We start from the raw sequence: 13,301 nt of genomic DNA on the forward strand, positions 1-13,301 counted from the left end.
TTTTTTTATTTGATCAAAAATCGATCAGATATCAATGAAAATCAACTTTAGAATGAATATTTATTAACTTTTAGCTTTGAAACCCATCAAAAGTTGGTGGAAAATTGACTTGAGAAAAAAAGTACGAGTTTTGCTCCTCATATGATAAAATCGTACTTTTTTTTATTTGATCAAAAATCGATCAGATATCAATGAAAATCAACTTTAGAATGAATATTTATTAACTTTTAGCTTTGAAACCCATCAAAAGTTGGTTGAAAATTGACTTGAGAAAAAAAGTACGATTTTTGCTCCTCATATGATAAAATCGTACTTTTTTTTATTTGATCAAAAATCGATCAGATATCAATGAAAATCAACTTCGAAATCGTGATTAAACCTCTTTAATGTCGAAATAAATTCAACTCATTCAAATCGAACCATGCAAACGCAGCCCTCCATCATCATATTTCTGATTGTTTTCGCCCCGAGCTCTTTTATGATGATTATTTATACTGTAATTAAAAACCGTGCTTCAAAAAAAAAAAAACTTTCTCCTCGCTCGTTGCCATTATTATTATCATTAATTCATGCAGGACAACAAGTACGCAAAACAATTATTCAACTCTCTTGTCCGCTCGAGCGGCATGTTGTATGAAAAAATAATAATTGCTTTTGCAGAAAATCCTTGAATTTGATAACGAACAACCATTAGAAAGCATGTGTGCGAGTCCAGTCGTCATCAACTGCAAAAAAAAAAAACTCGAGAAATCAATAAATGAATAAAATTTCAACAACTATCATCGACGTGAAATGCAATATTTATATAAGAGACCTACAACGTAAAAAAGGCTCGTCTACCGCTGCAGACAATGAGCAATAGTTTTGTTTTGAAAACTAAATAAAGAGCAAAAAAAACCGTGTCAAAAACTGTGTCAAAGCCAAAAACTGTGCTCTAATTTATCAAATTGAAGTGCACCTAATTTCATTTGATTTCCTGATGAGCATACACCACGTTGTCGAGGACGTCGACGAGTAATACGTTTTTTTTTGCGTTCTCCATTTTTTGCTGCCTATTATTTAACGAGGAAAAAAGTTTGAATTGCTATAAAAGGAATATATTAAATAAAACGAATGACTATCATGATGTTCTATCTGCAATTATATGTAAATGAGAATTTATTTAAACATTGTTAAAAATCCTTTATAATTGTGGCAGATCATTTCGATAATAGGCAACACCGTAACGTCAAAACTGCCCAAAAAATTGAAACTGAAAAAAATTTTTCTTTGACATAGTTTTGTTTTGAAAACTAAATCAAGAGCAAAAAAAACCGTGTCAAAAACTGTGTCAAAGCCAATTTTGTCAAATCTTGCTCCAAATGGATAAAAATTTGTCAGAGGGCTCTAATTTATCATTTTTAATCATTTTATAACTCAAAACTGCCAAAAAATTGAAACTGAAAAAATTTTTTTTCTTTGACATAGTTTTGTTTTGAAAACTAAATCAAGAGCAAAAACTGTGTCAAAAACCGTGTCAAAAACTGTGTCAAAGCAATTTTTGTCAAATCTTGCTCCAAATGGATAAAAATTTATCAGAGGGCTCTAATTTATCATTTTTAATCATTTTATAACTCAAAACTGCCAAAAAATTGAAACTGAAAAAAAATTTTTCTTTGACATAGTTTTGTTTTGAAAACTAAATCAAGAGCAAAAAAAAAACTGTGTCAAAAACTGTGTCAAAGCCAATTTTGTCAAATCTTGCTCCAAATGGATAAAAATTTGTCAGAGGGCTCTAATTTATCATTTTTAATCATTTTATAACTCAAAACTGCCAAAAAATTGAAACTGAAAAAAATTTTTTTCTTTGACATAGTTTTGTTTTGAAAACTAAATCAAGAGCAAAAACTGTGTCAAAAACCGTGTCAAAAACTGTGTCAAAGCAATTTTTGTCAAATCTTGCTCCAAATGGATAAAAATTTATCAGAGGGCTCTAATTTATCATTTTTAATCATTTTCTAACTCAAAACTGCCAAAAAATTGAAACTGAAAAAAAATTTTTTCTTTGACATAGTTTTGTTTTGAAAACTAAATCAAGAGCAAAAAAACTGTGTCAAAAACTGTGTCAAAGCCAATTTTGTCAAATCTTGCTCCAAATGGATAAAAATTTGTCAGAGGGCTCTAATTTATCATTTTTAATCATTTTATAACTCAAAACTGCCAAAAAATTGAAACTGAAAAAAATTTTTTTCTTTGACATAGTTTTGTTTTGAAAACTAAATCAAGAGCAAAAACTGTGTCAAAAACCGTGTCAAAAACTGTGTCAAAGCCAATTTTGTCAAATCTTGCTCCAAATGGATAAAAATTTGTCAGAGGGCTCTAATTTATCATTTTTAATCATTTTCTAACTCAAAACTGCCAAAAAATTGAAACTGAAAAAATTTTTTTTCTTTGACATAGTTTTGTTTTGAAAACTAAATCAAGAGCAAAAACTGTGTCAAAAACCGTGTCAAAAACTGTGTCAAAGCCAATTTTGTCAAATCTTGCTCCAAATGGTTAAAAATTTATCAGAGGGCTCTAATTTATCATTTTTAATCATTTTATAACTCAAAACTGCCAAAACTGCTGAAAAAAATTGAAAGTTTTGTTTTGAAAACTAAAAAAAAATTTTTTCTTTGACATAGATAAAAATTTTCAGTTTTCAAAACTGGCAAAAAATTGAAACTAAATAAGAGCAAAAATTGTCAAAAACCGTGTCAAAAACTGTGTCAAAGCCATTTTTGTCAAATTGCTCAAATGGTTAAATATTTTCAGAGGGCTCTAATTTATCATTTTTAATCATTTTCTAACTCAAAACTGCCAAAAAATTGAAACTGAAAAAAAATTTTTCTTTTTTCATTTTCAGCCCACTGTGCATTGTGTTGAAATACGAGCTAAAAGCGCATCAAAAATTGCTTTAATTAAAATCGAGGTGATTGGGATTAAAATTAACGATTAAAAGTGCAACAAAAGTGGACCGACATTCCTCCAATTCGGTTCTCTTTTTTTGTGCCTTTTGGCCAAAACGTACTTCCATAATAAATCAATGATACTTCTAATACTCTTGATTTATGGCATTTTTATGTTTTGGATATCAATGCTTCTACTCTTCTCTCGATTTTTTTTGCTGCTGCTTTAAAAATTGCCCCGATGAATAGTGTTCCCATTCACGATGATGTGGCTTGGCTGGTTGTGTGTGCGGGAAAACAAAAGAATTTTTTATGTTTCTCTTCACCATTCAACTATAAAATTTATGCATAGATTCTCATATCGATATAAATTTCCTCCGATATGATAATATTTAATGCTATAAATTTTTATATATTTTATTTTTCGTGCCCCGTTTTCGCCGTGATGGCTGGCGCACAAACAATCGCATAACTTGTCTTGATAGCTTTATTGAAAGATTCAAAATTTATGAAGGACAAACCTTTTTTTCTTGCCTCCTACCTTTGTCAAAAATATTTTTTCTTTCTCATGCAAGAAAAGATAAACCGACGACAGTTATTACTTGCCTTTTATACCTTATTTTGATATATAAATTAGCAAATTATTTATCGCACATGTAACAACGAGTGAGGCAAGTGATCCCTGAAAATATTTGCATATTATCCCTTTTTATGTCGTTTTACGGCGTCGTCAGTTGTTGTTGCTGTTCGTCGGTGGCATTCTTTGATGATTTGATTTGTGTTTTCTCATAAAACAAGTCGAGTTGGGGTCTTAAGCAAAATGAACAATTTAGGGCAAGTGCAATTTTGAAAAATGTTTCACATTATTCTAATGATTTTATTAAAATATTTTCAATAATTTTTAGTGAATTTTAGTATTAAGAAAATTTTTATTAAATTTAATTTCAATTTAATTTTAAAATTAATTTAATTTTAATTTAATATTTTTTTTATTTAAATAAAAATTTATATAAATTTTGTAAAAAATAAAATTAAATTATTTGTAAATATTTAATTTAAAAAAAAATAAAAAAAAATATTTTTTTAATATTATTTTTTTTTAAAAAATTTTTTTTTAATAAAAAATTTATTTTTTAAAATTTTAATTAAATTTATTTATTAAAAAAAAATAAATAACAACAAATAAATAATTTATAAAATTTTGAAAATTATAATAAATAAAAAATTAAAGAAAAATGAATATTTTATTAATTTTTTTAATTTTAAAAAATTATTTAAGAATCATTCGAATTCACTCAAAAATTTTTTAAAATTAACAAAAAATATAAAATTCAGCCAATTTTTGTAATATTTAATTAATTAATATTTTTTGTATATTTTTGACCAAAAAAGTTTTTTTTAATTTTTAAAATTAGATTTTTGTATAATTTGGATTTAAAATAATTAAATTAATTAATTAAAGTAAAATTTTTTTTAACAGTTTAAAAAATTTCTTTGTATTTTAGAAAAAAAATAAGAAAAGAAATGTGTAACATTTTAAAAAATTTTACTCGCCCAACATCTTTCAAACACAGAAACGATGTAAAAATTATGTAAAAACTCCCTTTTTTGGTAGCACAAAACTACAAAATCGACAAGAAGAAGAACGAATTTCATCACACACGACACAGAGTTGTTGTTAATATATTGGACCAGATGTTACGGGGCACAAAAAAGGAAGGATATGACAAACGATCCGAAGAACTATACAGGACAAAATTATTATCTACACATTAAAATATTGTCGTATTTATCATATATTAGACGAGAAGAGGCAAGAAGGAAAAAAATTTCAATCAACTTTACATAAAATTGATTTTTCTGCTGTTCTAAGCATTACAATTTTTTCCACTCGTGTGTTTTTCTTCTTGCAAAACATTCATTTTCTTCTTCATATCATCATCATCATTGGGCCCGGCATATAAAAATGACGAGCCATGAGGAATGATATGCAAGTGATGAAAACTCGTATAAACATGTATTTTACATTAGTGGAAAATTATTTTTTCTGCTTACTTTTTTTTTTGCTCTCTCTCGAATTTCTCGGAAAAGAAGGAATTATTTCATTTTTTTCTCTATTATTTATTATTAGGTTTAAAATGCAATGTAATGAGAGAGAATATGTGTGTGTGTGTGCGAATGATGGAAAAAGTATCAATATCAGCATGAAAAGTTAGAATTTTTAATGAAAATCTGGAATGAATCTGAAAGTAGGTCGAACGAGCTTCAGAAGGAATTTTAAAGCAGAATAGGATGATTAAAAGTGATTTGCTTGCAGGACATTTTTGGTTGATGTGCATTTTTGTTGTCATGTTGGATGTAAATGTTTATTGTTTGTAGAAATTAATAATGAGTTATGAAATGTTTTGTAATTATGAGATTTTTTTTTTAGTTTTAATAAATATGTAATTAAATAAAAATATTTTATTGCAAAATTAAAATTTTTTATTTTATTTATCTTTAAAATTTATTTATTTATTTATATCTTTAAATTATTTTTTAAAAAATAATTAATTATATAAAAATATTCAAAGGCTGAAAAATATTCAATTTTAATTATTTATTATTATAAAATTGCATTTTCGTTAGCAATTAGGAATTATTATGAATTATTTATATTTTTAAAATATTTATTTTTTAACAAAATAAAATTATTCATATTATCGAGTCATTATAAAAAATTTAATTTTTAATATTAACTGAATATTTTTAATTTTATGATGATAAAAAATTGAAGTCTTATAATTCTAAAAAATATAATTATTTAATTAAAATATATATTTTTTTATTTATTTAATAATTTTTATTATTATTTTTATTTATTGTTATTTATTTTTCTTCTAATTATTTTTTTTTCAGAATACATAATAATTACTCAATTTTTCTGCAAGTTTTAACAAAAATTCCTAATGATAAAAACTAAAATTTTAATTTCAGGTTTTAACCAATTTTTAACAATTTTTATTTTTTTTTATTTTGATCTACAAAAGAAATAAATAAAATGACATTTTGAAAAAAATATATAAAAATTAAAATAAAAAAAAATAAATTTTATTTTTAGATAATTATTTCAAAGAATTAACTTCAAGTAAAAAAAAAATACTGAAGAAAAAAATTGCACATACATCAAGAGCAATTCCGGAAAAATTACGCTTTTTAACTCTCTTAATTTTCTCCTGAACTACGACTTTGTTTGACCTACTTTGATAATTATTAAATGTATGCGGCTTGACCACTTTTTTTATATGATTCAATCTAAGAAGAGCTCTCATTCAGTTAAGTACTTAAAAAATTATTTCCTGTTACTGCACAAAGCTTAGTTGCATTTAAATACCAGGAAAAGTAATTATTTTATCCAACTTTGTTAAAACGCTTAAAAGTGTAAGAAAAACAACTTTTAACAAAAAAATATGAATTAATTTTTTTTTAAATGATGCCAAATGACATTTTTGTCTAAAAATCAAACTTTTTGTTAATCGAAATTAAATTTTAAATATAAATTATTTATTTTTTTTAGAAAAATTATTCAGGATATTTAAGTTTTAAAAAATAATTTTTTTCCTTCTTCTTCGCTAAAAATTATTTTTTTTTAATTTTGAATTATTTTAAATCGATAATTATCATTTTTTTAATTAAAAAATTATTTAAATAACAATGAAGTCAATAATAAAAAATTTAATTGACGGGTGAAACGAAGCTCACAGGTACCATTCGACAAGAATTCATAAGGAAATCCGCATGATCATCCCAATACAAAATTAAAATTTCCGGTAAAAAAATCCGTTACTAACCTCCTCATATATCTCACATTCACACATACAGAACCACGTACGGAGAATCCTGAATTAGCAAAAGGGCAATTCAGCTATTCAAAATATCCGAGAATCGTAAACAAAAAACAAAAATGGACAAGGATAAGGCTGAAAAAATTGCTCAGGCAAAGAAAAAAGTAAGTCCTCTTCTTCTTTCAAAACCAAAATCATCAACTTTTCACAAAAAATTCATCATTTCACGCTAAAACCTTTAAAAATCAACCAAAAATTTGTCCACGTCATTTGCACAATCAAAAAACATACGTCACTGAATGCAATTTTAAATACTTTTTATTGACCGGAAACTAATTTTCTCTTAATTTTTCACAGCTAAAAGAATTCCAATCAAAACGAGGGGAGCCAACACCTGCAAAGCCCGAATCCGAAAGTCCTGAAATTACCAAAACCGAACATTCCGAAGCTCCGCCAGCGTCACAGCTCTCAACACTCGAAAGTTTGTACCAATTATCGACTCGGATAAATTCGATCGTAAAAGATGAAAATATTCCCGCAAACAGCGAAACTTTTGTCAAGGACTTGGAAATCCGAAATCAGGAGCTTGTTGCTTCATTAGATGGCGAACGCCTGAAAAACGAAGAGCTAAATTTGCAAGTGCGCGATTTGAACTCAACTGTCGATAAATTAAAAATTGAAATCGAGCGTTTAAAGGTCGAAAATGAGACAAAACTCACCATGGAGATGGGTCCGTTGCAGGAACAGCTTCAATCGCACATCCAAACGATCGGCTTGCTGGTCGGCGAAAAGAGCGAACTCAAAACGTACTTGAAAGAATACCAAAACAGCGTCGAAGCAAAGCGCACAGAAAATCTAGAACTCGAAACGCGCCTTCGAGCGTCACGTTTTCGTGTCAGCGAGCTCGAACGTGAAATCAAAACGCTCAAAAGCAGCGGAAATGTCACAGAAAACTCGTCGCCCGAAGCAAATAACTCCGAATTGCTCGAGTTACGCAAGCAAAATGACGAATTTGTGGAACAAGTGAACGAACTGAAGCAGAAAATCACGTTAAAAAATGACGAAATCGCAAAATTAGGCCAAAAAATGGAAGAATTGACATCGCAACTGAACATGGCCAACTTACGGATCGAACAATTGTCATCGGGAGACACGTTAGCAGCTGACAGTCGCTTGGAATCGTTAACGCAGCAAAATTTGGCGAAAGAAATGCAAATTACCGAGTTGAAAAATATGATTCAACAACTGGGAACGGATCGCGATCAAAGTAACGCGCAATATCAGAGCTACGTGCTGCAATTAAATCGCGAAATCAGCAATTTGGGCGATAAAAACCTCACGTTGACCGAAGAAAATGACAAATTGGCGAAACGGGAAGCGGAACTCATGAAGCACATGGGAGAACTTGAACGACAAATTCAGCAGCAAATGACGAAACAAAAGGATGTCGAGGAAAAATCCCAAGTTGATGCCATAAATTCATCAAAAACGGCCGAATTTGAAGCTAAAATCAAAGAATTGCAGGAAAAACTTGAAAAAAGTGAAGCTGAAGCGGCGGAGAGTAAAAAACAAGTAGAAATTCTCTCAACGGACAAAGTGCAATTGAAAATTCGTCTCGACGAAGCAAAAGATCAACTTTCCTCGCTGGAACTCACCAACGAGAGACTTCAAACGGACAAACCGGATGCCGGAAAACTCATCGCCGAGATCGAAAATTATAAAGTCGCCGCTTCGCGAGCCATGTCGCAAAATTCCGACTTGAAAAATCAACTTGAGGAGATGCAACGCGTTTTTGTGCAACTCAGCAATGATAAACTAGAGCTTACGGAGAAGCTTCAGGCTGAGCAACATTTGTGTCGGGAGATGCGGAACACGTATTCGACCATAGAAACGGATTTGGCAAAGACCAAGGAGCATTTGAGACTAAAAGACGAGGAAATGATTCGTTTGGCGCACGAAACAACCGATTTAAACAAACAAATTTTGATGAAGGAGCAGGAAATTGATCGATTGAGACATTATGAGGCAAGTAGTGATGCCGGAAATTTATTGCAAAGGGAGTTGGAAAGTGCTAAAGAGTACATTGAGAAGCAAAAACAGCGAATTTCGGAGTTGGAAGCGAATCAAGGACGTGTTGAAACCCCCGACGAGAGTACAAGTGAGCTCAGTACCATCGAAGAAGGCAGATTTGCGGCAGAAAATGAAGAATTAGTGCACGAAGTTGAATCATTGCAGCAAGAAAAGCAAGTTTTATTGAAGGAAATTGCTGAATTAAAGGAAAAAGTTCAAAATTCGAACGAAAATTCGACAGAAACGCAAGTCCCGGAAGTGCAATCCTCGTCAATTGTCACTCCTCAAGCCGTTAAATGCGTTAATGGCACCGAAACCCTTCCCCTGCAAGACGCTTTGGAAAAACTTCAAGCCCGATTCCGTCAAACTATGAACGAAGTCGCTGAATTAAGCGAAGAAAAGCAACAATTGGAGCATTTGGTCACCCAATTACAGTTCGAAACGGAAACCATTGGCGAATATATCACTTTATACCAAAACCAGCGACGACAATTGAAGCAAAAAGATCTTGAACGCGACTACCAGTTGCGAAAATTAGCAGTCGATCGTGAAAATATGCGACAAAAACTCTTGGAGCTCAATTCGTTAATCGAACAATTGCTGGTCGAGAAGAAACGGAAGCGAAATGTCTCAGAAGACGACCATCCCGCAGCTTTGACGAACGGAAATTCGTCGTTAAATGCATCAACTACTTCGGAAATGTCTTCGCCGAATACTTCGCTTGACGAAACAAACAAGGAAAATGTGATTTCTTCGACAACTTCGACAGATTTGGTCACCGCACTGAAGAAAACTCAAACAAAAGAAACCGCAAGTAAAATTCTTGCACTGCTCTCGGATATTCAAACGGCGAATCAAACAAGTCTGGATGAGCAACCGGGAGTTGATCATTGCTCGTGCTGCTCCGGGAAACTAGAAGTCGTTTAAATTGTGTTAAAAAATTATTTTTATAAAATTATATTTTTTTTGTTATTTTATGTTTATTTGTATTGTATATAGGAGTTAATGAACGTACGTAGTCCAATCTATATATTTCTCTGTTATCCGCTTTTGTATTGCCAAGAATTTAAAATAAACAGCAAGTGCAAGCTACTTGCAAATATTTGCGAATGTGCTATAAATTTTGATGGTTTTCTTTATCAAAGTTGACTTTTCTCGTCACAGGTAAGTAGAAAATATTTTTTAAAAATTAAAAAAAATCTGAAAATTTTGAAAAATAATTTTTTTTTTAATATTTGGTCAAAAAAAATTAAAAAAAGAAAAACTAAAAATTTCAAAAATTTTTTTTATATGCACAGTGGTCAAAAAAATTTAAAAAAATGATTCGAAAAACTAAAAATTTTCAAGAATTCTAAAATTTAATTTAATTTTTTTTTTATAGTTATTTCAAATCTATTTTTAAAATTATTTTTTATCAATTTTGAACAAAAAAAAATTAATTAATTAAAAATAAAAAATTAATTTAAAAAATTTTAATTAAAAAAAATTAAATATTAATTAAATAAAATAAAATTTTTTTAGATCAAATTTCAACATTTTCTTATTTTTAAAATTTTTAAAAATTTCCAAAAATAAAAATATTTTTTAAAGAATAAATAGTAATCTTAAATAATTTTTAAAATTGATTTACAAAAATAATCAAAATATTAAAAATTTTATTTATGCTCGTAATTTTTTTTTTTTTGTTCAAAAGGTCGAAAAATATTTTTTTTAAATTACACTAATATTTAAAATTTTAGACAGGTTATTATCAATTAATTTTTTAAAAAATTAAAAAATTATGATTTTTACGATTTATTTGAAATATATCAATTATATTATTTTTTACAACAATTCTCGTAAAATTAAAAAATATTATTGTTTTTTATGAAATTCAAAATATTACAAAACTTTTGAAAAATCAATTTATCAAAACTTTTATAATAAGGAAACTCTCATCATCGACTTCGTAGTTGGTAACATTGTCATGAAGATGCTCGTCAGTGCTTTTGAACAACAGAACGTTAGAAGTTGTTGCAGGATAAAACAGATAAGCTTGTTGAGGGCATGGAGGGCCGTATTTCTTATTTACACTGCATCTGTAAAATTGTTTAACACCGTTTTGACCACAACTTTTTGTGGTCTTGCTAAATTTACCAATATCTTTCAAACCACCGATTGCGTCATTTTCCGACGAAAAAGAACCGATTAAAATATATTTTTTATAAATTCGCGGCGCTTTAATTAGCGGTAACGAATTTTCTTCATCAGAAAAAAATTCGAGAGAATCGTTTGCTCTTGGTGGCATCGTGATATGAAAAAAAAAATGAAAAAATTTTTATTAATTTTTGGTAATTTTTTTTTAATATTCGGACCACTGTGCGTATCTGACTTTTTTGAGTAATTTTTTTTTAAATTTTAAAAATTAAACTTTTTCAATTTTCAAAAATTAATAAAAAAATAATATTTTAACGAAGTCATAAAGAAATTTCGAACCTTAAAATAGAGAATTTGCATTGAAACACATTTTTTCACAATCAACAATTTTTTTTATTTATTTTTCTAATCTCATTGCTCTCTCAAAGCTCGATAAAAGTTTAAAACTTAAATTTAAAAAATGACAAAAAGTACAACACGCTTGAATTTAAAGGCGAAAGTTGCCTATTAGACGCGACGAAGACATAAAATTTGTAAAATAAATTGCTTGGCACTTAATTCTATAGAAAAAATTGCAATTCTTTGGTTATTTTTTTTTGTCAATTATCGACTAATATTGTAAAATTTTCCATTTTTTTTAAAAGGCTTAAAAATATTTTTTCCTATTTTTTTTTGTCTTTGTTTTCATTCTTTTTTGTGGAAGAAATCGTTAAAATTTTAAATTTTTCGCATCTTTGACTTTCAACTCGGTTTTTTTTTTATCTCGTCGTTGATGTTAGTTTAAAAATCACAGAGCAGGTACATTTCTTGTTGGTCTTCTTATCAAGTTTGTTGTTATCGGAGATAAGAAAAAAAAAACGAGTTTCAAGTTCAACGAATGACGAAAAAGGTCCAAAAAGTTATGTCAGAGTTGTTTGTCTTGATGAAGCGGGGGGTTTTTAGTTGGTTTTCTTGACTTCTTTTGCTTCCTCCTTGGCTTGGTTGTGATTGATGATCTTCGATAAGCTGTCCCAGATGCCGCCGAAGAACAAGGCGCAGATCAGATTTTCGAAGGGAACGAAGGGATCGTGGATGCCCAACAACAAGGAAGACAATTTAAAGTACACCAAGAAGATGACGATGCCGAAATAGACGAGCGAGTGTGGTGCCGAGATGAGATCTGATTTTTTGTCCAAGACGAAAATGATGGAAGCGACAAGAGAAGCTTTCGTGTAGAACGTCGGTTGAAGGAATTCCATCGCAGAGGGGGTCCAACATCCGCGCATGAGACGTTCGAAGAGCTTTGTGAAGCCGGCGCCGTTGCCTTTGAGGGTTCCAATCGTGATCTAAAAATTTTTTTTATTAAATTTTTTGTTAAAAATATTTTTTTTAAATTTTTACCATGATAATGTAAGCAGTTGGATACAATTTTCCGGCATGCACGACCCCATCATGAATTTTCTTTGCACGATAAATCTCCTTCATAACACTCGCGATGATCTTAATGGGCAAAAATTTGGCAAATTTGTATCCGATGTCGAACGGCGTGTAGAAAACGATGTACCAACAAAGCGTCGCGACAATAACTTGCGGCGTATCTTTCAACGGAGCCAAAATTGGCTCGCCCAAGAGACCGTTTGTTACCATGCCACCCGCAAAGACAACCAACATCGTCGACAGCCATGTGGATAGGGGATGCTAAAAATATCTTCCGCTTAGAAACACGCAAAAAAGTCGTTTCAAGTTACTTACTTTTCGCGAAAATTGATGCGCGCCGCTGCCCAAGTCCTCCTTGACACTGAGGGCGCACAAGAGCGAATGCGCTACGTCGAAATACGGAAACATCTTTAGTTTCACCACCTGATTGGCGATGTCCAAAAAGGACTCGGGATCCATATTTTTGCTAGTTTCCGGCTTCTTTTCCGCACTAAACTCAACTAATTCGTACAAAAATTACTTTGTATGCGTGTCGTTTAGTGTTGCAGAACGAAATGAGCTGTCTTGGCAGCGGGTTTCCAGCCAATTGAGTAATTTTCGCGAGGAGCTGCACGCGTGTCAAAACTAGTCGGAAAATTGAAAGAACATGCAAGAAAATTTCTAAAAATGGACAATATTGCGTTCATAAGAAATTGAAAAATTTTGCTCGACTGAAGAAAAAAAAATTTTTTTTTTCTAAAATTTTTTATATTAAAAAATAATTAATTTAAATAATTTATTTAAATAATTATTTAATAAAAAATAATTTAATTAATTCTTATTATTACACGACAAACGTTAATTCAATTTTTAAGGTAAATATAAAAACTTTAAATGTAACGTGGGATTGCAAAATTTAGACGTTACAAAAATAATATTTTTAATTAAT

At 29.7% G+C, this 13,301-nt stretch overlaps 2 protein-coding genes across 2 annotated transcripts; one reads left to right on the forward strand and one right to left on the reverse strand.

The window, feature by feature from the left end:
* Nucleotides 1–6,822: 6,822 nt before the first annotated feature.
* LOC134832479 (golgin subfamily A member 2) lies at nucleotides 6,823–9,798 on the forward strand. The gene is made up of 2 exons (XM_063846513.1): nucleotides 6,823–6,915; nucleotides 7,109–9,798. The coding sequence occupies exons 1-2, from the start codon at nucleotides 6,871–6,873 to the stop codon at nucleotides 9,746–9,748; spliced, it is 2,685 nt and encodes an 894-aa protein (XP_063702583.1). The 5' UTR covers nucleotides 6,823–6,870; the 3' UTR covers nucleotides 9,749–9,798.
* A 1,745-nt stretch (nucleotides 9,799–11,543) lies between these two features.
* Nucleotides 11,544–13,013, reverse strand: LOC134836405 (trimeric intracellular cation channel type 1B.1). Its single transcript, XM_063851624.1, has 3 exons — nucleotides 12,689–13,013; nucleotides 12,338–12,634; nucleotides 11,544–12,282 (listed from the first exon to the last, which is right to left on the reverse strand). Exons 1-3 carry the CDS (start codon nucleotides 12,830–12,832, stop codon nucleotides 11,896–11,898), a joined length of 828 nt encoding a protein of 275 aa, XP_063707694.1. The 5' UTR covers nucleotides 12,833–13,013; the 3' UTR covers nucleotides 11,544–11,895.
* Between the last annotated feature and the right edge of the window lie 288 nt (nucleotides 13,014–13,301).

Source organism: Culicoides brevitarsis, chromosome 1 (assembly GCF_036172545.1).
Source record: "Culicoides brevitarsis isolate CSIRO-B50_1 chromosome 1, AGI_CSIRO_Cbre_v1, whole genome shotgun sequence".
NCBI classification, from domain to species: domain Eukaryota; kingdom Metazoa; phylum Arthropoda; class Insecta; order Diptera; family Ceratopogonidae; genus Culicoides; species Culicoides brevitarsis.